General features: G+C 48.1%; 1 protein-coding gene across 14 annotated transcripts; it reads right to left on the reverse strand.

The window, feature by feature from the left end:
* Positions 1-690: 690 nt before the first annotated feature.
* On the reverse strand, positions 691-14,603 carry SF1 (splicing factor 1). Of its 14 annotated transcripts, none has more exons than XM_081239176.1 (14): positions 13,829-14,603; positions 12,344-12,472; positions 9,552-9,627; positions 6,376-6,528; positions 6,088-6,177; positions 5,551-5,734; positions 5,347-5,462; positions 5,135-5,242; positions 4,230-4,410; positions 3,697-3,970; positions 3,303-3,362; positions 2,999-3,178; positions 2,051-2,255; positions 691-1,617 (listed from the first exon to the last, which is right to left on the reverse strand). In XM_081239176.1, exons 1-14 carry the CDS (start codon positions 14,214-14,216, stop codon positions 1,488-1,490), a joined length of 2,274 nt encoding a protein of 757 aa, XP_081095302.1. In that variant the 5' UTR covers positions 14,217-14,603; the 3' UTR covers positions 691-1,487. The 14 variants fall into 14 exon arrangements, with proteins under 14 accessions (XP_081095302.1, XP_081095303.1, XP_081095304.1 ...); XM_081239177.1 differs by having other exon boundaries at positions 14,186-14,602; XM_081239178.1 differs by lacking the exon at positions 2,051-2,255.
* Positions 14,604-23,079: the final 8,476 nt, after the last annotated feature.

The following is a 23,079-nucleotide window of genomic DNA, read 5'->3' on the forward strand; positions in this document are numbered from 1 at the left end:
CAGGGGAACTATAGCAAAGCAGCAGCAGCTGAACAAGACCCTCACTGCCCCATGTGATGTCCTGAGGTGGATTTTTCTGGTGTCACCACGGGCCCTATCTACTACCCCAGACACGGAAGACCGAAACAGCCTGAGACCCTCTGCGAAGTGCTTACAAAGCACAAGGTGGGGCCCCTCCTCCTACCCCACCTCTCCCCGAAGCCTGCAGTGCTGGCAGACTGCGAGTCACCGGCAGAGAGAAAAAAAGCCACTTGGCGGTTTTAACTTTAGCAGCTCTGAGCCTGACAGGCAGGATTAGTTGGCTTGACCTTTAGTGCCGATGCCTCCCTAGGCCCAGGACCTCACAGTCAGGCGGCAGCTTCCAGGCACAAATCACAACTGGAGCTCATCGCATGTGGAGGTCCAAGCCCCAGGGAAAGGCCTTCGAAAGGACAGAGACCAGGGAGGGGGTCACCAGGTTCTCAGCCATTAACTACTAAGGCAGAGGGAGGAGGTGGGGCCGCCCACACACCAGCTTCCCCCAGCGAAACTGCACATGGAGGTAGACAGGGGGCTTCCTTAATGAAGGTCCCAGAAGCTCTCCAGAAGAATAGGACAATTGCGGCCAAGAGCTGAACTCAGGTAAGGTAACTGGTTCTGGTGCTGATGGTGGCAGAGAAGATTTAAAAGAAAAGGAAATAAACAGACCCAGAAAACCACACTGGTCTTTTATTCAATGCAACATCCCCCTTTAACGCAGTGTTGATTCATACACCAAAAAAAAAAAAAAAAAAAAAAAAAAAAAAGCCCAGAGAAATTTCTGCAGATAAACCAGTGAAGAGAACGCGCATTATACATTACTGTCAACATAATCACTCCATGAAGAGGAAGGAGGAAAAAAAGGAAGCAGAACAGAAAAACAAAGGGCTCAAACCCCTAGACACTGCAAAACACTGACATTTGGGACTAAAATAAATTTGAAAAGGAAGCCTTCCAGGAAAGAGAGAGACAAATGGAATCTGAGGCAGCTCAGGTGCTCAGGGGCGTGGAAAGGGTGCTCCTGGCTGGCATACAAGCCCATGGCGGCGTAGGTGGCCCCGACTGCTGGCAGGGATGCCAGGACGGATATGGACCCTGGACCTGGGGGTCAACCTGCTAGTCTACAAAGGTGGCAGAGACAAAACCCCACGCTTAAAATTAGGAAAAAAAAAATCTCAGGGCGACTATGGCACCTTGAAAATCTTAGAACCAAAGGAACCCCCCACTAGCCTGACACTGACGGCCAAAAGCCTCTGCCTAAAAACCATTTGTTCCTCTCTCCTTAGAAAGAGAACGAGGAATAAAAAAGGGAAAGGAATCTAATTGCAGCAGAAGACCGGGGAGAGCATCTCCTTGGACGGAGTCTGAAGAAAAGAAAAGATAAGGAAATAACAAAGGAAAAAGAAAAAATTAATAAAAAATTTCACAATATGGAGCCAGCGTGTTCCGATTCCGTCCATAAAAATAACTCAGGCTGCTTTGCCGAACCATCCTGTCCACCAGGGGCGCTGCTGAGGCTGTCTGCCTGGAAGGGTCACCAATGGGCGCGGAAAGTCCTCACTCTCATGGCTCGGGCCATCGCCGCCGCGGGGAGGGATCCTGGCGGCCCGGTTTGGGGAGAGGCAAAGGGATTTGGGTGAGGAGAGAAAGAAGACAAAGAAGACACTCGATGCTACGGGGCGCCAGGAGAGCCCAAGCTGGCGCCCCTACTACCACCTGCCCGTTCCTAAGCGAGGCCTCAGTCGCTTGGCCCAGCCCGGTGCGTGCACACACACACATGCGTGCACACAATCACATGCGTGCGTCCCAATGTCTGGCTCCATATGGTGAGGTTCGGCGTGTGTTTAAACGAGACCAATTCTCTCTCTATATAATATATATTTTCTTAAAAAACCGAGTCTAGTTCTGTGGTGGAGGCGGTGGGGGAGCTGGAGGCATCCCGAAGGGTGGCATGCCCGCCACCCCCATGCCCATCATGGTGACAAAGTTAGAAGGGTCCATGGGAGGCGGAGGAGGAGGGGGCGGGGCATACATCATGCCGGCGGAACCAGGCGGCGGAGGCGGCGGAGGGGGAGGGGCCCCGGGCGGCAGAGGCGGCTGGACCCCTGGGGGCAGGGGCACCATAGTGGGGTTGCCTTGCATCTGAGGGGCTCCTGGAGAAGCTGCGGCAGCCGCCTGCTGCTGTTGCCATGGCGGGATGGACCCTGTGCCAGCGCTCGTGGTGGTAGTCGTCGTATCTGGGGTGGTAAAGAAGCCCAAGGTCACACGCGCGGGGGCACACCGCGGCTCTCTGCGGCTGCTGCCTTGGGATGGGGGGGCGAGGGACGCCTGCTCCTTGCTTGGCATGCGGTACGGTGGTGGGGGGCGGGCGGGCGGGGCTGTCCTGGCGATGGGGGTGGAGGGGTGGGCAGGACTACCCTGGGGTCAGCCTCAAGGTCTCTAGGCTTAACAGAGTAAGCCCTTTGTCACCAATGCCCCTGGAAGGGCTGAGGGGAAGGTACCAGACACAAAAACCGGCTCTGACATCCCTCCGCCCATCCGCCGCCACCACCGAACGGCACATTCAACCTCAAGGCCACAGCTACTCTCCCCGCTGCCCGATCCCATCCCCGCAGTCTCTCAGGCCCCAATCACATCCCTCTCCAGAGCAGGCATGCACCACCCCCAACCCGGGCCTAACGCATAGGCTTAGGCCAGCCAGCAGCTCACCCAGCAGAGAGCCCGGACTTCTGGCACCCTACCTATGATGGCGGCTCCCCTCCAGGCCCCCACAAACCTCTCCCCAGACACAACCACACCAAACATCAGCTCTCCTCCCTGAGGCCCCCAGGGGCCACAAGGCCCTTCTGTTTACCCTGCAGCAGAGACCAGAGTCTCACCCCAAGGTGTCTGCCTGCCTGTCTGCCAGGGTCTCTCATTCCTCTCAGCCCCCTCCCCCGCAATCCCACCCACCCCCACAGGCCTAAAATATTCCACTCACTTTGCTGCCATGGCAAAGGGGTACTGGAAGCCATACTGCTGCTGGGCGGAGGGGGTGGCGGAGGCTGCTGCTGCTGCTGCTGCCATGGGGGAAGAGGACCAGAGGGAGGGGGTGGAGGCTGCCCACTGGGAGGCGGCGGCGGCGGCGGCATCATGCCCATAGGTGGCGGCGGCATCATACCTGCAGGCAGGTGGAGACAAGGGTGAGGCCTCAGGGGAGAAGAGGGATTTGCGACAGAGCCCCCACTCACTCCCAGGCCTGGGAGGCGACACCCCAAAGTGAGCAAACGGCCAGACTCCATTACCTTTTCCTTGATGCAGGCGATAGACCCCAGAGCCCACAGGCGTACTTCCCAGGTACTGATCTTGATGGAAGGAAAGAGCAGGAACTTAGCAGGACATTGGAACTGGCCAGGGAGGATGCCGCCCCACCAGCAGCTTAGCCGCACAGCTTGCAATCACTACCCGCACAAAAGCAGTTCTGGGACTCCACCTCTAAGCAGCAGGCTTGGGCCTACCCCACACAGAAGTCCCTCCCTGAACCAGGATGGAACCTTCTTCCTGACCTGGAGCCCAAGCCTTGGCAAGAGACTCAGTACCAATACCCAACCACTCTGAGACGTGCTTCCAGTGTGCAGTGACGATACAAACCCTTGCTTATCCCAAAGCCCCAAGGTTTCTGGTCTGACACTTACTTACCCATTGGAGGAGGGCCATGGTGTCCAGGTGGGTGGGGGCCCTGGTTCATCGGTGGTGGCGGCGGCTGCATCCAAGGAGGAGGGGGTCCATTCGGGTTGTGTTGCATGGGATGTCCTCCGTGCCCGCCCGTCAGGCTGGGTAACGGGTGTGGGAAGCTGTGTGGGCCACCTCCGGGCCCACCAGGGCCACCTCCGTGCATGCCATGGTAGGGCCGACTCTCTGACGGGCCAGAATTCATCCAGGGTGGGCGGCTCTGGGTAGTGGACATGAGAGACTACGTGAGAGCATTTCCCGCCAGCGTCCCTGCCTGCTCCCCCTGGTGGCAACACTGTTCTTTCGGCTATGCCACAGGACCAGGACACAAGGACAAGATCTTCCCCAAACTGAGAGGTCCCCAAACATTTCTGACGTCCCGAAAGAACAATGTTGCCGCCCATGTCCACCTGTTCTACCCAAAGCACCTGGCCACGTTCCCCCAGTCTCTTCGGAAGACAAGGGGGGCCAGGCTGTAAGAACCAGCCCTTGAAGCTCACCGGCGGAGGTGGATTGCTGGCGGGAGCAGCGGGCCGAGGCGCACTGGCCAGGGGTGTGGTGGCAGGCCCAGAGGTGGAGCCCACAGATGCGGGCACAGGTGCCTCCCCCAGTTCGGCCATGAGGGATAAGTATTCTTTATCCATCCGTGCTTTATCCTGAGCTGACTGGGGGTCACCAGGCCTGAAGGTGGGGTGGGGGACACAAAGAGAAAAGGAAAAAAAACTCCTTAAGATAGAAACCTTTACTGTGAGAAATTTACACAGAGTAAGTTCTGAGGAATTCAGTCACCCTTTCTAACCCCTTCCTCAAAATAGTCTCATCAGCTCTTCAGTTCCATGCCCAGCTCTGCCACTGCTATTACCACATGTACCTCTGCCACAGCAGAGACCCTTAGGGCAAGAACAGAGGAGAGAGGAAGCACCAGACCAGAGCCAACCACGCCAGCCAGGAAAGCGCAGGTTTTTCCAAAATAGCAAGTTTCATCAATTTCTACATTCCAGGTTTGACAGAAGGAAAATCTATGCAAGACCGGAGCAACTGTCAGAGAACTTCCTTAACAAAGCTTTTTATATTTGCCACCCAAAGTAGAAAAATGTTGCTATCAAATGCTGGTTCTCAACTGGTCGAAACTCCACAGGACTGCTGTCTTCTTATACCCATCTTAACAAACGGCGGTTAACATTAAGCCAGTGTTTAAACACCTATACCCAGAAGGGAAGTTTTCCAGTTTCCCTGGGCTCAAGATAAGCAATAAAACAGGGATGTTCTGCATCAGCTGTTTCTAATCATCCTGGGTTTTAAACCACACCATTACAGACCACATTCACAGAAAAGAGAGCTTCTCTTGGGTCTGCAGGTTAACAGGAATTGTCCCGTATACCACGGGCTACCAGGAAACCCTCACCTTTGGAATTTGCAATCGGAAGCAATGTGGCCAGCCCCTCCACACTTGGTACACACTGTGGTATTGGTAATGCTGCGGGTCTCCGAGCTCTGCCAGGGTCTTAAGATCCTGTTGACAGAAAAAAGTCACCTGAAGGGCTATGGCCAATCACCCTTCTTCCATAGGTTCTTCAGGTCTCTGTGCACTCCCCTCTCAACTGATCACATACATACCTGTTATCGTCTTCCCGAAGGGTCCCATTCAAACGAGCCAACTCTCGAAGCTGCATCTTCCGTAGATCGTTCTGGTCCTCAGGAGTCTCAATACCCTGCTTCAGAATGTTTCTTATCTGGTAGAGATGCAACGGGCACAGTTATATAAGTCCTGGGACTACCACCTAAAATTCTGGCTAGAGGCTTCCTTTCTGGCTCCCTCACCTGTTCTACTGCTTTCTTCACATTCTCCATGGTATTGGCAGTAACCAGGGCATGAAGCGGCTCATCTTCTCCTGGCAGCATCTGGCCATCTTTGCGTCCGACTTTCCCTTCTTTCACAGAGCCTTTCCCCCGGATCATGATCTTGGCATTACACTCCTTCTCTATGTTCTTCAAGGTGTTCCCTCTGTCAAAGGCAGAAAAGACCGTTGTCATACCTGACACACAAATTCACACGCCAGAGTGGCTCGCTGGGCATTGGAAGGAAACCCATGAGTGCAAAGAATGGGATTTTCCCACCAAGAGCTCCATGATCTCTAAGTTAAGGTCACAGACAAGGCAATCCTCAAGATCTGACTTCTCTGTGGTGAAATGAGGAAGTTAAAGAGATTTTCTCACAAAAAGGCATGCACTCAGCCAAAGCGAACATCCTACCAAAAACAGGAAGATAAGCCACCAGTGGCACCCAAATAGGCACAAGACAGACACATCTCCCAGGTCCTTAGGAATTCTACATTCCAGAGGATAGTAGTTACTCACCTGGGCCCAATCAGCAGCCCCACAAAGTTGATTTCTGGATACTCATCTTGTGGAATCATTACTTTATCACTCACACGTGTTGCTGGAGGTCTAAGAAAGAAAAGACTCATAGACTCTGCACACTTCCAAGATGACACAAATCGAGAGCTCTTCTAGAACTAACCCGACACCACGTGTTAATTACAGGTGACTGGGGGTAAGGAATAAGAGGTTAGTACCAAAACTGCTCTACCAGACCACACCTAATCCGCAGCTGTCCTTGTCCCAGATCGCCTGGCCCCCGCTTACTTGTAATCTGCAGGTGGCTTGAAATCAGGGTTGAGGGCAACCATTTCCGTGATGAGGTTATGCCGCTCCTCTTCAAGCTTTTTGCGGGTGCGGAACTCACGAGTGTTAAGCCGCTTCCCCTCGCTATTGTAGATGGGCTCAGGGGAAGGGGACCTGTGGGAAACAGACCACCATCACTGTTCTGCCTTCACTTTTCTCTCATTCCCACATGGGCTAAAATAAGTCTTCCCCAGCCCCTCTGCCTCTCAGGCCCTAACTCAACACTCTTCGGAGGAACCGACCATAACGTGTGCTATTCACGATCGTGTGGAATGGGGGGGTGGAAGCTGGCTTAGCATTAGGGGGACTGGGGTGTGTGTGAGAAAGAAAAAAGTAGTTTTGCTTCTAAAAGTGATGAGACGAAAAAAAGTCTGTCCTTCTGGGGGAAAATCTCTAGACTGTAAGTGGCAAGGACAGTATCATCCTCTGGAGTCTTCTTGCCAAATATGAATTTGCTTTCATTTGAAAAAAAAATTAACATTACAACTTTATGAACCACAGAAACCCCAAGTTTAGGTAAAACGTTAACTCTTGCAGAGCTCATGTCCTATCAGGAATAGAGTCTACACCCCTACCACATAGTAAGTATGAGCTCTTTAACCCAATGCAACTGGGACTCAAGGCTACTGCAGCTACTTGGCCCCCCACAATGGAGAGAGATGGTTCAAGGCTTCGTCTCTGCTTTTCCTTCAATGGCCTGGCTGGCTGTGTCCAAGGCCCAGGAGTCAACCTGTTTTCTGGCTGTTCGAGGTTGGGGAGTCTGGGTAGAGAAAACCGTTAAATTGCTAAAGCAGCTTCTGTGAGAGGCTGCAAATGCAGATTTGGTCAAGTACTTGTCTAGGGTCTGAACCTGCAAACAGCAAGGGGAAAACCTATGATTCTCCACCAGAGTTTACAAGTCCAGAAAGCAGATTTTCTCTCTCTCTTTTTTTAAGAAGTAAAATGCTGTTGCTACAAGTAAAAAATAGTAATGATAAAATGGTCAGTTTACCACAGCTGGATTTTGCGGTAATTAAAAAAAAAAAAAGGAAAGTTACACTCCTAGAATTCTGAGTTAAGATTACAAAAAGGACCATAGCTTGATATTCTGAATGAAAATTTAGTAGCAGCTGCAAGAAGGGAAGAGACCATGTGGATCAGGTTATTTTAAAAACATCCTGAAAGTAGTCAAGACTCCTACACCCTTGGTTTAGTTGAGAGAACCTTGCCTAGATGGAGAGCAAGGACTGAACTCGGCTGCTCCCACTGTCTTCAGCCTAAAGGGAACCATGTCATACCACGTTACACACACGATGGAATAAAAGGTCAGGTTTGTTCATGGCTAATGACGGCTAAATGACACCTCCGTTTCTAGCATTTGTATAAACTGTTAGCACAATCCAATAATAGTCAACAAAAACAAACATATCCCAGCTTATTAGACTATCATCTTATACATTTAAGTCTATAAGAGATTTTAAAACATTTTTAACTGTGCAACTTGAGCAAAATCAATGGCATAAAGTGGCTTCATATTGAGAATACACCTTCTTAAGAAATAATCTTAAGTAAGAAACTCATAGCATTTCCCTCCAACCTGGGTTCTTTCAAAGCAAAACCATCAGGCATTAATTAGGGCCTCTTTCAAACTGAATACAAGGGAGAAAAAAAAAACTCTGCTCTGTTCTTATTTCTAACATGCTTGACGTTTCTAATTCCCACCTCATTCATAGCTGTCTAGAATTAAGCATTTCTGGCTAATCACCAGTTTTACCAGCACCAAAGTGGTCATTTAAAGGCCCCGCAACAGTGAACCTCTTTCCAAATTGTGGAAGTGAAAGGCAAAAGCCAATATTCTAGAGGTCAGATTGGCCCAACTTCTTCGCTTTGAATAGGCATTGTATTATAGATCATCTAGTTTCTAATGCAAATTCTCCAGGAAGCAAAGGTTTGTTAAAAATTCAACTTTTTGAGGAATTGCCTGGTAACCTGTAGACATATTATTAAAGGGAAAAAGGCCCAAAAGGCACTAACAGTTGTGGTCTACAACCTATAATTAAAATCTTAAAAAAAAAAAGTCAAAATATAAAACATAAATACAACCCTCCAACCAAAATCTACCGGTGAAAAAATAATAAATTTAATTAAATAAAATTAAAAGCGTCAATATGGAGAAATAAGTTAATTTGTTTCCTGACACAGGGCAGCAAAAAGATGCTTAAGTGAGTGGCTTCTAAAACCATTACATCATCTTCCTGATTTAACAAGTTATTAAAATGGGTAACAAAATCCAAAAACACTACTTTTTTAAAGCAAAGTGTTTTGAACTATGCTGCGTGCACTAAGAGAAATTTCACTGAGAGGGAGGCGTACTGTCCTTCTATTAAATGGACCAGATTTTAGCTGCTCAAATATCAGCCTGCCAATAAAATTCTTGTTTAAAAAGTTCATTTCCCTCAGACTTTTTTTCAGAGGTGAAAGAAATTATGAACTGAAATGAGAAGACCACAGCTGTTTGAAGACCACACTCCCTTAAAAAAAAAAGTAATTTAGGGTTGGTTGCTTGCCTTCCCAAAACAGGTGAGAATATTCTGGCCCCTCCCAACACCCCAGGCAATGGCCAAGGCTGAAAATTAACTGGCAGTGAAGGAAGTTGGTTAGAATCTTGTCTATTTTAAAACCATGTCAAAACCATGAGAAGGAGACTGCAGCAATGAGCTGACCAGAATGAATTTCTGGCCTTCTCAGATTCAGTGATGTTCAAAAATATTCTTATTCCCTACATTGTGTAGTACCTGTGAGGAAAACTTTACGCCTGGGCTCTCAGCCAAAGCAGGTACTGAAACAGCTGGTTAACGGGCCACCTCACTGTCCCTACCGGTGGGTAAATCAGGTTAAAAATCTACATGCTTACCAAATGAAAACCGGTTGTCCGTTTTCCTGTAACTTTCGATTCTGCTAGTAATTAAATTTCATTTCAATTTTCTAACTGATGACTGACCATATACTGCTAATTTACACTCTAGTTCCCAGAATGGTCACAGTACCAGTCTTCTTACTAGGATTTTATTGAACTGACACAACATGTTGCCACCAGTAAAACGTATTGAGAAAAAGGTAAAAGCGTTACTGTCAGCTGGTTAAAACTGTTTCCCAACCTGTCCTCAGGGTTAGGGGGGATGCCCAGGTCTCCTGTGCGCAGTTTACGAGTCAGGTCTTCTATCTGCAGTTGCACTGGAAGAAACCAGGTTAGGAAAGAAAAAAAAGGATGGAAAAAAGACAATGTTACCAAAAAACATCTCAAATCTCAACAACAAGCATGAAGAACTCGGAGACTTTGAAAGGGATGACTGATCAGTGAACACATTGAGGCAAAAACCCCCAACCACCTATTGGCAGGAGTTCATTTACATCTCTAAATATCTTTCACTTCAAAATGGTTATCACTTAAGGAAGCAAACAATTTGTTGGAAGAGGGGTTAGCAGTATAGACTGTTCGCTAACATCAAAGCAATTATCAGGAGGTGTTGCACCTCTCCCTCCCCACCAAGGCTCGCTATACAACTGGTACCCAGGACTAAACCACGTTATCACCAATATCCTGTTCCCACCAAATTACATTCTTGAGTGCAAGACTCTTGGAGTTTATTTTTCCTTCATTAAATATTAAACATAACCCAAAATGAGACTCAATTAACATGGGACAAGGAAAAACACCAGTTAAGCAAAGATCATTTTCATTGATACCAGGCTTAAAATTCCTTAAATAAGACATTTAATAACCAATTCAACAATCTCATACGTTTGTACATACTCTTTGTGTAAAACCAGATCCAAAGGATCTCCCAATACCTGTTGTTTTTTATTCAAATTTTATGACAATCCATATACCTTAATAAACCAGTAACCGTTAAGATGCAAGAAGTCTGTTTTTAGACTTGCCCCTTACGTGGGGAGTAAAAGTAGGGGTGCAGAGGATTTAAAGTGTGGGTGAAGGACAGTATGTGTGGCCCTCAGACCTTGACAAATGAGGCTGCATGTGAAAAAGAGAGATGAGGGTTTCACAAAAGTTCAGTGATTCCAGGGAAATATTACCCGGATGATTTCTCAAGATAATGGCACTGCAGAGCCAGACCACTTTCTTCGGCAAGCTGAAGACCACCTGTTTCTTACCTTTGTAGCATCTGAGTGTTCTAAACAGATACTTTTGAATAAGGGCAAGTTTTACTGGGTTGGGTTAAAGTTGAGTTGGCTCCAAGGATTAATGCATGTCTAACCCCAGACACCCTTCTAATTTTAAATACATCCTACAGGGATGTATCACACAGCCACTCAAACTCTGAAGAAATGAAAAGCCACATTAGTATCAAGAGAAGATATTGGGGGCATTCTGTACAAGGCAGTATGTACCATGAAAGACAGAAATGCAGTAAGACACACATGGGCCCCTAAGCTCTTTTACGCCAGAAATGTTCTGACTTGGCAGTCAAGTATTAGCTCAACAGCTCAAGGTGAAAGTCACCTTCATGGAGATAGGCAGTCATCTTAACTGGACTGTAGGGGTGTGGGATCTGATCTGAGGAAACTGCTGGCACTTAAATCAAAAGGCTGCTATCTTCCTTGGAGCAGAGACCTACAGTAGCCTAGGCTCTGATTCTCTCTACTTTGATTATAGCTACAAATAGCGCTTAGGGCCCAGAGTATTAACTCCCTCCAAAGGAAGAGAGCTGGAGATGTAAAGAATGAGTTTGTTTTTCCCATTTTCTACATCTGCTTGTGTCCTTGGGATATCACTCCACTAGGAACGTTTTTATAAGGTTATCAAGACCCAGACCAGTCGAATATGAGACATAAAGGGATGGGTGGGAGTAGACTGAACAGTGGGGAAAAAAGAATTATTAGTATTGTAAAAAAGAGATAGACAATTCCAACACCTCAAAATTCTCAGCAATCTAGAAACACAAGAGATTAAGATCCTCAAGAACAATGGCCTTGAAGTTTTTTTATTCGTGAAGGCCACAACCTCACGGGTCTAGGAGGCATCTGCCCTAATTTACTCCAAAGGGGATGTTTATTTGGTTAGTAGGAAATGTTTATCAAGTGAACTTTTTTGAAACAGCTGCACAAGTACATAAATAAAGGTAAAACTCGCATTAATAACCTTGTATTTAAAAAAAAAGGTAATTTTGAAGTTAATTTCATTTCTACTGTGGTCATTCTTACTTCTCAAAATTTCTCAACAGTTAAGATCTTTTATCCTAACCACCTCATTATTCCATATCCAAGCAGTATCCCTTTCCCTGCAGAGTTTTTTAGTAGTAAACACAAGAGCCCTCATTTCAAGACAGCTCTCCACAAAAGACCAAACCAGAAAAGATGCTAAAGGAAAGGTTAAATTCAACAAAATGGTAAAAAAGGGATGCACTGTAAACACACTTTCAGAACCACTTTTTGATTAAACTGAGCTTTTCCCTTTTAGAAAATACCTATAAAAAATAAAAGACCACATTTTAGGGAAGGGAGGAATATGAAATTATGGTGAAAGACCATGCTGTGAAAAAGGTACTTGGTTTACAATACCTGCAGTGTTCTCCACTGGGGCCGTGTCCAGAGAGGCATAAAACACTCACCTCATCAACTGGCAATGAACAGCAGCTGAAAGGGTGGGGTGGGGTGCCGGACGGGGGACTATTCTCACTCCTAAGTGGGCCCCTCTACCCTCCTGCCACTCATGGAGAACACTGCTGTTACCAACAGACCAAATCAAGAAACTACAAATGCAGGACTCACAGAGCAAAAACTGACAGGTTATACCGAAGTCGCAAGTACACCTGACCATACCTCCTCTCAAAAAAGAGAAAACTTTAAAGTCCCAAACTTTCAAGAGATAAAATGTTGCTCAGAATAGTAACAATCCGAAAATGCATTTGGGTGCAGAACGTGTATTTACCTATATAAGCTCTTTCTTGTTCCCGAGTAAGTCCAGGGGGGATAACTGTAGGCATTCCTGGAATCACCGTCTTCTGTTCCATTGTGTCTTGGTTCCACCGGCTCCTCTTCCGCTTCTTACTGGGAAAGTCTAAAAGAAATAAAGTTCATCAGATGCAAATATAAACCAGCAGAGTAACTACCAACAGAAGTTTAGAATACTTATGATTATTACACACAACCTCAGTGGACTGTGAAACTGAGAGCTTGACCTAAAATGGAAATGGCAAACAATGGAAGACAAACCTGAGAAGTCAAGAGACATGGCCACTAGAAGGGGACCTGGACCTGGGTCTGAAAAGTTAACAGTTCACATTTATAATTTTTGTCCACAGGAATTCTGTGAAGTACGTAAACAAGGTAACAAATCTCAATGCATAAAGTTTCACAAGTAGTAAAATAAAATATTGAGAAGATAATATACTACGTGGTTGTCCATAAACACCTTAACAACCCCAGGGGAGATAAGAGTAGACTAAACACTCAGACAAGCCTGTAAAGCAGTATTGGGACCTGCTGGCTCCTCCCACCTCCCCATCAGTCACCTGTCTAAGGGGGCCAAAACACAACTAAACCTATAGTTACTAAGTGAAAAAACTGGATTCTTCCGCAAGATCACTTTTTTCTCAGAAATTCAGCCAAGATCAGCATTCAATTTTCCTGGCCAGTCGGACATTTAGTGTCTAAAAGAGGTATCAAAAGTTCAACAAAGAACAAGCTATAAAAAACAGCCAAATCCTCCTTCTCCAGTACACAGGCAGAAACTCCCTAGCATTTGGTACACAAAAGTGTTCTTCTCAGGGGCCAGACCCAGGGGGAACGCCTCAAGAGAGGAAGGCATGTCACATTTCTTAGGTAGACAAAGGGAGATTAGGAAACGAACAGAATTTCCTGCCCCAAAAAGAGCCACAAAAAAATCAGACCCAACCATCCTCTGAAGACTTTCAACCTCTTTGGTTCTCTGTAGTGAAAATCCTGCCTTACTGTAGCAGTCGAGGAGCTACTCTGGGTACTCTTCTCCCTTTAGGACTCTTCTACAACCAGGAAAAGGACGCTCCACGTCATCAACTGACCCTTTCACACCCCCTCCAGACTTGCACACCCAACACCCCATCCACTCACTCGACCCCCTGCACACCTCTCCCCTACACCAGGGGTGGAGAGCAACAGAGGGTCCCCCCAACCTAGGCTTTCAGGCTGGCCGCAAAGCCCGGCCGCCACACTGCGCCTGCGCGCAACAAACTTCCTCCTGCCGGGCCCCCACCCCTAACGCGCGCGCGCACTCGAGGCCCGAGAACTCGGCCGCGCGCCCCGTGGCGCCTCCGCCCGGGTCTCCCCGTGCGCGCGCGCCCCAGCCGCGTGCAGCCGCCGTCGCCGCCGCCGCGCGCCCCTCAGCCGGCCGGGCCCATCCGCGCAGCGCCTGTCGCGCTCTCTCGGCCCGACTCACCTCCTCCGCCACCGGCCGGGCCCGGCTGCTGGTCCTGACGCGGCGGCTGGGGTGGCGGCGGCGGCTGCGGTGGCGACACGCGCTGGTAGAGCGGCGGCGGAGGGGGCGGCTGCGGCGGCGGGTACGAGGAGCCCGGGGAGGGCGGCGGCGGCTGCTGGGGAGGTGGGGGGGGCGGCGGCGGGGGCGGCGGGGGCGGCGGCGGCAGCGCCGCGAAGGGGAAGGCCGCGGTCAGGGCCCCCACCGAGCCCACGGGCGGGGGCGGCGGCGGCCCGGACACCAGCAGCCCCGTCCCAGGCCCGGGGGCAGGCGGTGGCCCCGGCTCGAAGCCCCCTTTGGGGCCAGGGAGGCCCAGCTTACCCAGCGGCGTGGCGTTCGCTCCGGTCGCCATGGCGCCCCCCAGGGACCGGCACCGGCGGCTCCTCTTCGGCGGCGGCGGCGGTTTCTCCTTCGCGAATCTTCTGGGGGAGGGGACCTGACTGTGCTGCCGCGGAGCGCGCGGAGCCCGTCCTCTCACGCGGCGGGCGGCGGCGGCGGCGCGAGACGCACAAAGAGGGAGGAGAGAGGGCGCCGCGGGGGCGGGTCGGGGGCGACGGGGCCGGAGCCTGGATTGGGCCGGGCCGAGGCAAGGGGACGAAATAGGCGGCCTCCGATTGGCGGAGCCTTAGCCCTTCTCGATGCGCGCTGGGATTGGCCGGACCGTTAGGCCAGGCGAGGAAATGGCGGCTGAGCCTGGAGAGCTGGGAGGTGTCGCAGCGCGCACTTCATTTGTTACTGCGCGAACTGAGCTCGGAGTCCAGAAGGGAGGGGATAGGGTGGGGCAAACTGTGACGTTTGAGGCTAAGAGCTCTCCCATTGGCTGGAGTTGATGGAGTCAATCAAACTCGGTTGCGTCGTAGTGTCATGGGATTGGCTGTCGCTGGTTCGATTCTTTTTTCTACTCCCTTCCCCCGAGGAGTAGTTTCGCTGGGTTTAAGCGAGAGGTAGCGGCGCAGAAGCCCGAGCCGAAGGAGATTTAGGGTCGCGGGGAACGGAGCAGCAGTGCGCATGCGTAGATGGCGCACCCCCCCCCCCCCCAACACCTGGCTTCACCTTCGACCCTCGGGTCCGACGCGGAGGCCCTTGGTGACGTCAGTCCTCGATTCCGTTGGTAACCCGGAATCGAGGGACGGGGGAGGGCCTGGTGCGGGCGGGTAAACCAGATCCGTTGACAACTCAGGTAAAAGGGGACTTCCTGTTTTTGAAAAAAATAAAAGTGGAAAAAACAAAAGCTATGAAATAGTCTTGTTGACGGATTAAGAATGATATCTGAGCCGATGGAGGTACACATATCTTACGTGGAAAGCAATATGAAGTTGTCAATTCCAAAATTAGTTTACATATATAGTGCATTTTGATTAGAATCCCAACGAGGTTGGGGTTGATTAAATCATCTTTAAGTCATATAAAATAACTGAAAATAGTGGGGAAACTTGTAAATGAGATTGAGGCGGAGCTCGCCTTTTCAGATAATACACAGTATAAAAGACACTAATGAAACAATGTGTTATTGTAGGAAAAACAGATTCGTGCAACAGAATAGAGTCTGGAAATAGATTCCCTACAATACCTGCCAAAAAGGTGGTATTTCAATTAAGTAAGGAAAAGATTTAGCTGGTAAATGGTATAGAGTCCTAAATCTAAACAATAAAACAGACACGATACAATTTAGGAGTTTATCAGGGTCAGCTAGGGGTAGAGACTTTATGAAGACAGGAAACTCAAAATATAAAGAAAAAATATACTTTATTACCAAAGAAACCTATGATAGAAGTCAACAGACAATAAATAATACATTAGGAAAATATACTTGCCATACATATAATAAAGAGGTAATATCTATAATATGCAAAGGAGTCTTGAAAACTAATTAGAAAAAAGACAAAAACAAGAGAAAATGAGCAAGCACTGAATAGGCAAGTCTCAGAAGAGCAAATCCGAACAGCCAAAAAAACATGAAAGGTACTAACAGCCCAAGCAGGGGAGTGCAAATTAAGGTGATAATGAGAAATCTTTAAATAACAATCAAATAGAAAAAAAAAAGGTGCTAACACCTACTATGAATTCTTTTTTGGAAAGCATTCTGTCACCTGTTAAAATTGTACCCCTTGCCGGAAAAATTTTTAAAAACCTTTCAATGCAGCAGTCCAAGTCCTGGGAATCTGCCCCAAAGCAAGGTCTGTGATTATATAATGTAATGAGTTCAAAGTCTTCTACTGCATTTACTGCAGCCTTGTTTGTAATGGCAAAAACCTGGAAACGAAGTAAATTACCATCAATATGTGAATGGCTGAATGAACTAGATCACGCATAACTAGGATTAGTAGGCAGCCTTGGAAAGCAGTTAATCCACCAGGTTGGTGAACATATTAATGTAACAGGAGGGTGATGCATCCTGACTCCACGGGTCAGGGTGAAGCTCCTGGGCTCAGGACTCTTGCAGACCTTGCCACCCAATGCATGTCTTCATCTAGCTGTTCATTTAAAAGTAGCCTTTAAAATAAATTGGTAATCATAAATATTGCACTTTCCTGAGTTCTGTGTGTCATTCTAGCAAATCATTGAACCTGAATGGGGCTGTGGGAACCCCCGAATTTGTAGCCAAGTTGGACAGAGATGTGGGTAGCCTGGTGACCCGGGACTTGTGATTGAACTCCTTAACTTGTGGGGTCTTCCCCAACTCAGGTAATTCATGTCAGAAGTGAATTGCGGGGGACTTCCCTGGTGGTCCAGTGGTTAAGAATCTGCTTTCCACTGCAGGGGACATGGGTTCGATCCCTGCTCGGGGAACTAAGATCGCACGTGCAGCAGGAAAACTAAGCCCACGCGCCACAACTACTGAGCCCCCAGCCCAAACTCAGACCTGACGCAGCCAAAAATAAATAAATTAATTTTTTTAAAAAGAATTGAATTGTAGGACATCCGGTTGGTATCAGAGAATTGGTGTCAGAATATAAAGAGTAAGAAGTTTCAGGATTTCTCTGGTGGTCCAGTGGTTAAGACTCTGCCCTTCCACCGCTGGAGACACTGGTTTGATCCCTGATTGGGGAAGTAAGATCCTGCATGCCGCGGAGTGCAGCCAAAAAAAAAACAGGTTTTGACCCCTACCTACTAATCCCTGGCGTTTTCTATCTTTTAACTCTAATCTGATAGTTCAGAAACCCCAGGCCCCTGGCAAGATCGGGAGGTAGTATCATGCAGCTAGCTGAGCCTAGAGGGAGCAAATCCATGGCTGTTCACCACAACCAACCCCCCTCCACCCTGCGTCCAGCCTTTGGAGAGCCCCGTCCATGATTCCATTGCCCGAATTAGGAATAATAATATCTACGATGGAGTGAGCACACATGATGCACAAAGTACTGTTCATAACTTTTTTCCCCTGGAAAACCATGTTTGTTTACAACTCCCAATTAAAGGTAATTTGAACAAGGGCAGGGGATGGGTATTGGAATTTGTGAGTTAGCTACAAATTAGAAATAATAGCAAAGTAGATATGTACAAATCACATATCTGGTAAAGGACTTTTATCCAGGGTCCCAAAACTCAACAATAATAAACAACTCCTGGGCTTCCCTGGTGGCGCAGTGGTTAAGAATCTGCCTGCCAATGCAGGGGACACAGGTTCGAGCCCTGGTCCGGGAAGATACCACATAGCGCAGAGCAACTAACCCGTGCGCCACAGCTATTGAACCTGTGCGCTAGAGCCCCCGAGCCACAACTACTGAGCCCGGGTGCCATAACTACTGAAACCCGCACGCCTGGAGCCCGTGCTCTGCAACAAGAGAAGCCACCGCAAGGAGAAGCCCGCGCACCACAACAAAGAGTAGCCCCCGCATGCTGCAACTAGAGAAAGCCCGCGCGCAGCAACGAAGACCCAACACAGCCAAAAATAAATAAAATATTTTTTTTAAAAAGAAAAGAAACAACTTGTGTGGTGATGGAGGTGTCAACTAGTTGTAATCATTTCACAGTATATATGTGTATCAAATCATCACACTGTATACCTTAAACTTACATGTTTTATGTCAATTATATCTCAATAAAGCTGGGGAAAAACCCCTATTTTTTAAAAGCAAAAGATTTTTTTAAAATTAATTTATTTATTTATTTTTGGCTACATTGGGTCTTTGTTGTTGCGCGGCTTTCTCTAGTTGCATGGGGGGGGGCTGCAGTGCGCAGTCTTCTCAATGCGGTAACTTCTCTTGTTGCAGAGCATGGGCTCTAGGCACACGGGCTTCAATAGTTGTGACACGTGGGCTCAGTAGTTGTGGCTCGCGGGCTCTAGAGCACAGGCTCAGTAGTTGTGGCACACGGGCTTAGTTGCTCCGCGACATGTGGGATCTTCCCGGACCAGGGCTTGAATCCGTGTCCCCTGCGTTGGCAGGCGGATTCTTAACCACTGTGCCACCAGGGAAGTCCCAAAGCAAAAGATTTGAATTGACACTTTACCAAAGAACTCACTTTATTGTGCTTTGCTTTACTGCACTTTGCAGATTGTGTTTACAAACTGAAGGTTTGCGGCAACAGTGTCAAGCCAGTCTGTTGGTGCCATTTCTCCAACAGCATTTGCTCCCTTTGTGTCTGTCCCATTTTGGTAGTTCTCACAATATTTCAAACGCTCAACCAGCAAAAAGATACAACTCGCTGAAGGATCAGATGATGGTTAGCAATATTTTTAACAATGAGGTATTTTTAAATTAAGTGTGTATATTTATTAAAGACATAATGCTATTGCACCTTTAATAGACTATGGTATAGTGTAAACATAACTTTCATATGCACTGGAAAACCAAAAAATTCACGGGACTCCCTTTATTGTGGTGGCCTGGAACAGAACCCGCAGTGTGTCTGAGGTGTACCTGTAGATGGTAAATAAGCACAGGAAAAGATGCTCAACATCATTAGTCATGAAGGAAATACAAATTGAAACCACTATGAGATACCACTACATATGTGTTTGAGTGGCTAAAATTAAACAAGACCGACAATACCAAGTGTTAGCAAGGACTTGGAGGAGCTAGAACTCAACTACCCTGCTGGTGGGAATGCAAAATGGTACAACCACTTTGGAACACAGCTTGGTAGTTTCTTAAAAAGTGAGGGCTTCCCTGGTGGCACAGTGGTTGAGAGTCCACCTGCCGATGCGGGGGACACAGGTTCGTGCCCCGGTCCGGGAAGATCCCACATGCCGCGGAGCGGCTGGGCCCGTGAGCCATGGCCGCTGAGCCTGCGCGTCCGGAGCCTGTGCTCCGCAACGGGAGAGGCCACAACAGTGAGAGGCCCGCGTGCTGCAACATAAATAAATAAATAAATAAGTGAAACAAGATTTAAAATAATAATTTTTTAAAATTAGAATTAAACAAAAGAGAAAAAAAAAAAACTGAAACAACACCTACCGTATGACCCAGCCCTTCCACTAGAAAGCATTTACTCAAGAGAAATGAAAGTATATATCCACACAAAGACACGTACATGAATGTTAACAGCAACTTTATTTGTAATAAATAGTCCAAAACTGGAAACAGCCCAAACGTGTATCAACAGGCAACTAGCTAAACAAACGGTGGTACATTCATATGATGGAATACTACTTGGCAATAAAAGGAATGACCATTAATACATGCAACAACATGGATGAATCTCAAAATAATGATGCTTAGTGAAAGAAGCCAAATAAAAAAAGGAGTACGTACAATATGATTCTATTTATATAAATTCTGAAAAATTCAAATTCATCTATAGTGACAGAAAACAGATCAGTGGTTACTTTGGGATGGGGAGGCAAGGAGGAACAGGAGGCCCTGATTACAAAGAGGAAGAAGTTTTGGGGGTGATGGAAATGTTTATCTTGATTGCAATAATGGTTTCACTGGTGTATATGTGTGAAAGTCATCAAATAGTACATTCTTAATATATGCAGTTCATTGTGTGCCAATTATACCTCAGTAAAGCTGTTTTAAAAGCAACAGAAGAAAGCAGCTAGAGGGACCTGCCCATAGTTTGTCACTGGAACATTGATTTCATTATCTCCACTTGATTTTATCATCTGGGAAAGGATTATGTTGCCTTTTTGGTTTTGTTTTTTAAGCCATTACAGAGTTTTTTTAGGTGGTTACTTTAAAATATCTAAACTTATGTTTTCTTACTTTTTTTTTTTTGGCTCTGCGGCGTGGCATGGGGGATCTTAGTTCCCGGATCAGGGAGCGAACCAGTGCCTCCTGCAGTGGAAGCACAGCATCCTAACCACTGAACCACCAGGGAATTCCCTCACATAGTATTTGATACATACAAAAGGGTGTGTGGAACCTTATGTGCATTAGGTGAGCTATAAATCGAATGCTCATGAACCCACCACCCAGCCTGAGAAGCAAGATATTACCAACACCTTTGCAAATTCCTGGGATCCTTCCTTACCCCATTCCCACTCCCCTCACAGGGGCCATCATGTGAATTTTGTGCTTTTTCTTCCCCTGATCTCTTAAGAGTTTTATCACACGTGCTTAAATCACCAAACAACAGATGGTTTAGTTTTGCTTATTTTTGCTATCATACTGTGTGTCATTTTATGCAATTTGCTGTTTTCACTCAGCATTACATCTCTGTTATTCATCTGGGTCACTGCATTATGTGTACTACAATACTTCTAATCCTCCCTATACCCTGCAGATAGACTTAGGACATGGTCTACCTGGGGAAAACACAGCTCAGCAAGCTCACCCAGTCCAAGGGCCCAACTCTAGGGCCTCCTCTTCACAATATCACGCTCATTCCTTCACTCAGAAAGCATGATTGAGGGCCTTCTGTGCACCTGGCAGTGACCAGGCACTGGACATACCACTGTGAGCACAGCTGATGCCCTGCTGTCTTGAAGCACACATTCTGGTTGTCACCTCTCACCTTGACCCTCACTTGACTCGGCTATGGGCCAGCTACCCGAATATCCTGGGGTGCCCTAGCCTCTTCCGCTTACCCACGGAATGGCTTACAGAGGCTGATCTGACCCATCCCAGAGGCTTCTGCCCAGGGAGGGCAGTGTGACAGTAGCTGTCACAAGGACAAAGAGCCAGCTCTGACCCAGCAAGGCCACTTCCAGGAATTAATCCTATGGGACACTTGAATACGTACACAGTGGCACTGGCATAAGAGTATTTATTGCTGCATCATTTGTAATAGCAAACTAGTAGAAACAACTGAAATTTCCATCAATAGGGATCTAACTACAGTTAATTCACATTAGTTATGGGAAACACATACAGTGGAATACCACTAGCTATAAAAGAACAAAGTGGGAGGCACTGATCATGGAAAGCTCTCAAGGATTTTTTTTTTTTTTTTTTTTTTTGGCCACTCACTCAGTTTGCGGGATCTTAGTATCCCGAGTCGGGATGGAACCCGGGCCCTCGGCAGTGAAAGCGCGGAGACCTAACCACTGAACCGCCAGGGAATTCCCTCCAGGACAGATTTTAAAGGGCAAGATTAGAACAGTGTGTGTATGTAAGAAACAGGGAAGACTAAAGCATACCATTACTGCTTAAATATGCATAAGTACTTCCAGAAGGTTTATAAGTAACTGGGACCTGAATAGGAGACTTCTCATTGTATTTACTTTGTATTTTTTAAAAAATTGTGTACCTATGGCCAAGGGCTACCTATTAAAAAACATAACAGATAAAATAACAATTTTGGTCTTTCAGTGCATATTCCCTGGCTTCTTGGCCTTTCTTTGGCTGGTGGCCAGACTTTGCTGGCAGCAAATACTTTATCAGGGGCCCCTGCTTTTCCCAGGCACCCCTGCTTTGGCGCATTACATTCTGACATCCCCCAACCCTCCTTTAGAGTGTTGGGGCAACCTGCCACAAGGTAGCACTGTCTGCCACCTGCTGCTCTGTGGGCTGAAAGTCCTCTCCCGGTACCTGGGGTCAAGGGTCAGGGGTCTCTGTCCACGGAGCAGGAGATCCCCTCCCCACCCCCGCACTCCTTAATCCTGCACCTCTGCTAAGAAATCTGGAAAAATGAAGTTAGGAATCATATCCCAGTCACCCCCTCCATCTGGCCCATCAAATGCCCCACCCGCCCACCCCCCCAGGCTGGTGCAGACAAACCTTCAGAACTTGGAAGGTGCCTCTTTCCTTCCTTTGGGTCTCAGGGAGAACACAGGCGTGCATGCCTAGTTCACAGGAGCTGTGTCTCCGCTCCTGATCTGACTCCCCATTTCAGCTGAGAGACCCTCCCTTGTCTCTAAGAGAGCAGTCAGAGCTCTGCTGAAGGGTGGAAAAGGGGACAATATGAAAACCATGATATCGCCCGGGGTCCCCTGCCAGGAGCACTGGGGACTGGCATGCCATCTACCCAGCACACCCCCACTCATCATTTCATTCATTTATCAAGTATTTACCAACAGCCCACCAGGTGTAGAGTTCTTATTCGAACACTTGCCTTGAACATCAGAAGGGAGATGATTGGGCCAAACTGACCCTGGACCTTTGCTCAAGCTCCTCCCCCAGACCCAGGCCTTCCCACCTTCCGCAGCTCTGGTCCTGCCTGTGCAACTGACCCCTCCTTTAAGGCCAGCTGCCATCCTGCCTCCTTGGCCTCACCTGCCCAAAGGATCTGGTCAAGAACAGCCTGGTCAGTGCCTGGGGCCACAGGGGGCTCCCTGGCCTGGGGGTGTGGAGCCCGCTAAGAGGGATATGTGGGAGAATGACGATGCAAAGCACAAGGCCAGCAACGGGTGGACGAATGTGCCCTCGAGATGCAGGCTCCAGCAAGGACAGCTCCCCTCACAGCTCCCCACATCTTGGTAGGGACCCCTCTGGGAGCCCAGGGATGGGGACTGAAGAGACCCTCTAGGAATTCTTGTTAAATGGACACAGGCTCATCTTCCCAGAGTCTAGTTTGGTGAGCACACCCATGTTCAGTAATCCTGGCCTGACAGAGCAACTGATATCCAGGCAGCAGGTGGGAGGCCAGGAGGCAGCCCCAGGCCTGGGTGGGGGATACAGGTCAGGGCAGGCTGTCTCCAAAGGCTGCAGCCTCCCCGGGGCTGGGTGGAGCAGCCCTTGGCGGGCCTCTCCTGGGCCCTTCCATAGGCTACCTGGTGAGATCTCATATGGGACAGGGGTGCTCGGATGAGTCCCTTGTTTAGTGCCTCCCCCAGCCCCATCTGCATGACTCCTTGGCCACAAAAGAGACCTCACACTGCAAGGCTGAGGGCT

Source organism: Mesoplodon bidens (assembly GCF_964165515.1).
Source record: "Mesoplodon bidens genome assembly, chromosome: 7".
Lineage (NCBI taxonomy): Eukaryota > Metazoa > Chordata > Mammalia > Artiodactyla > Ziphiidae > Mesoplodon > Mesoplodon bidens.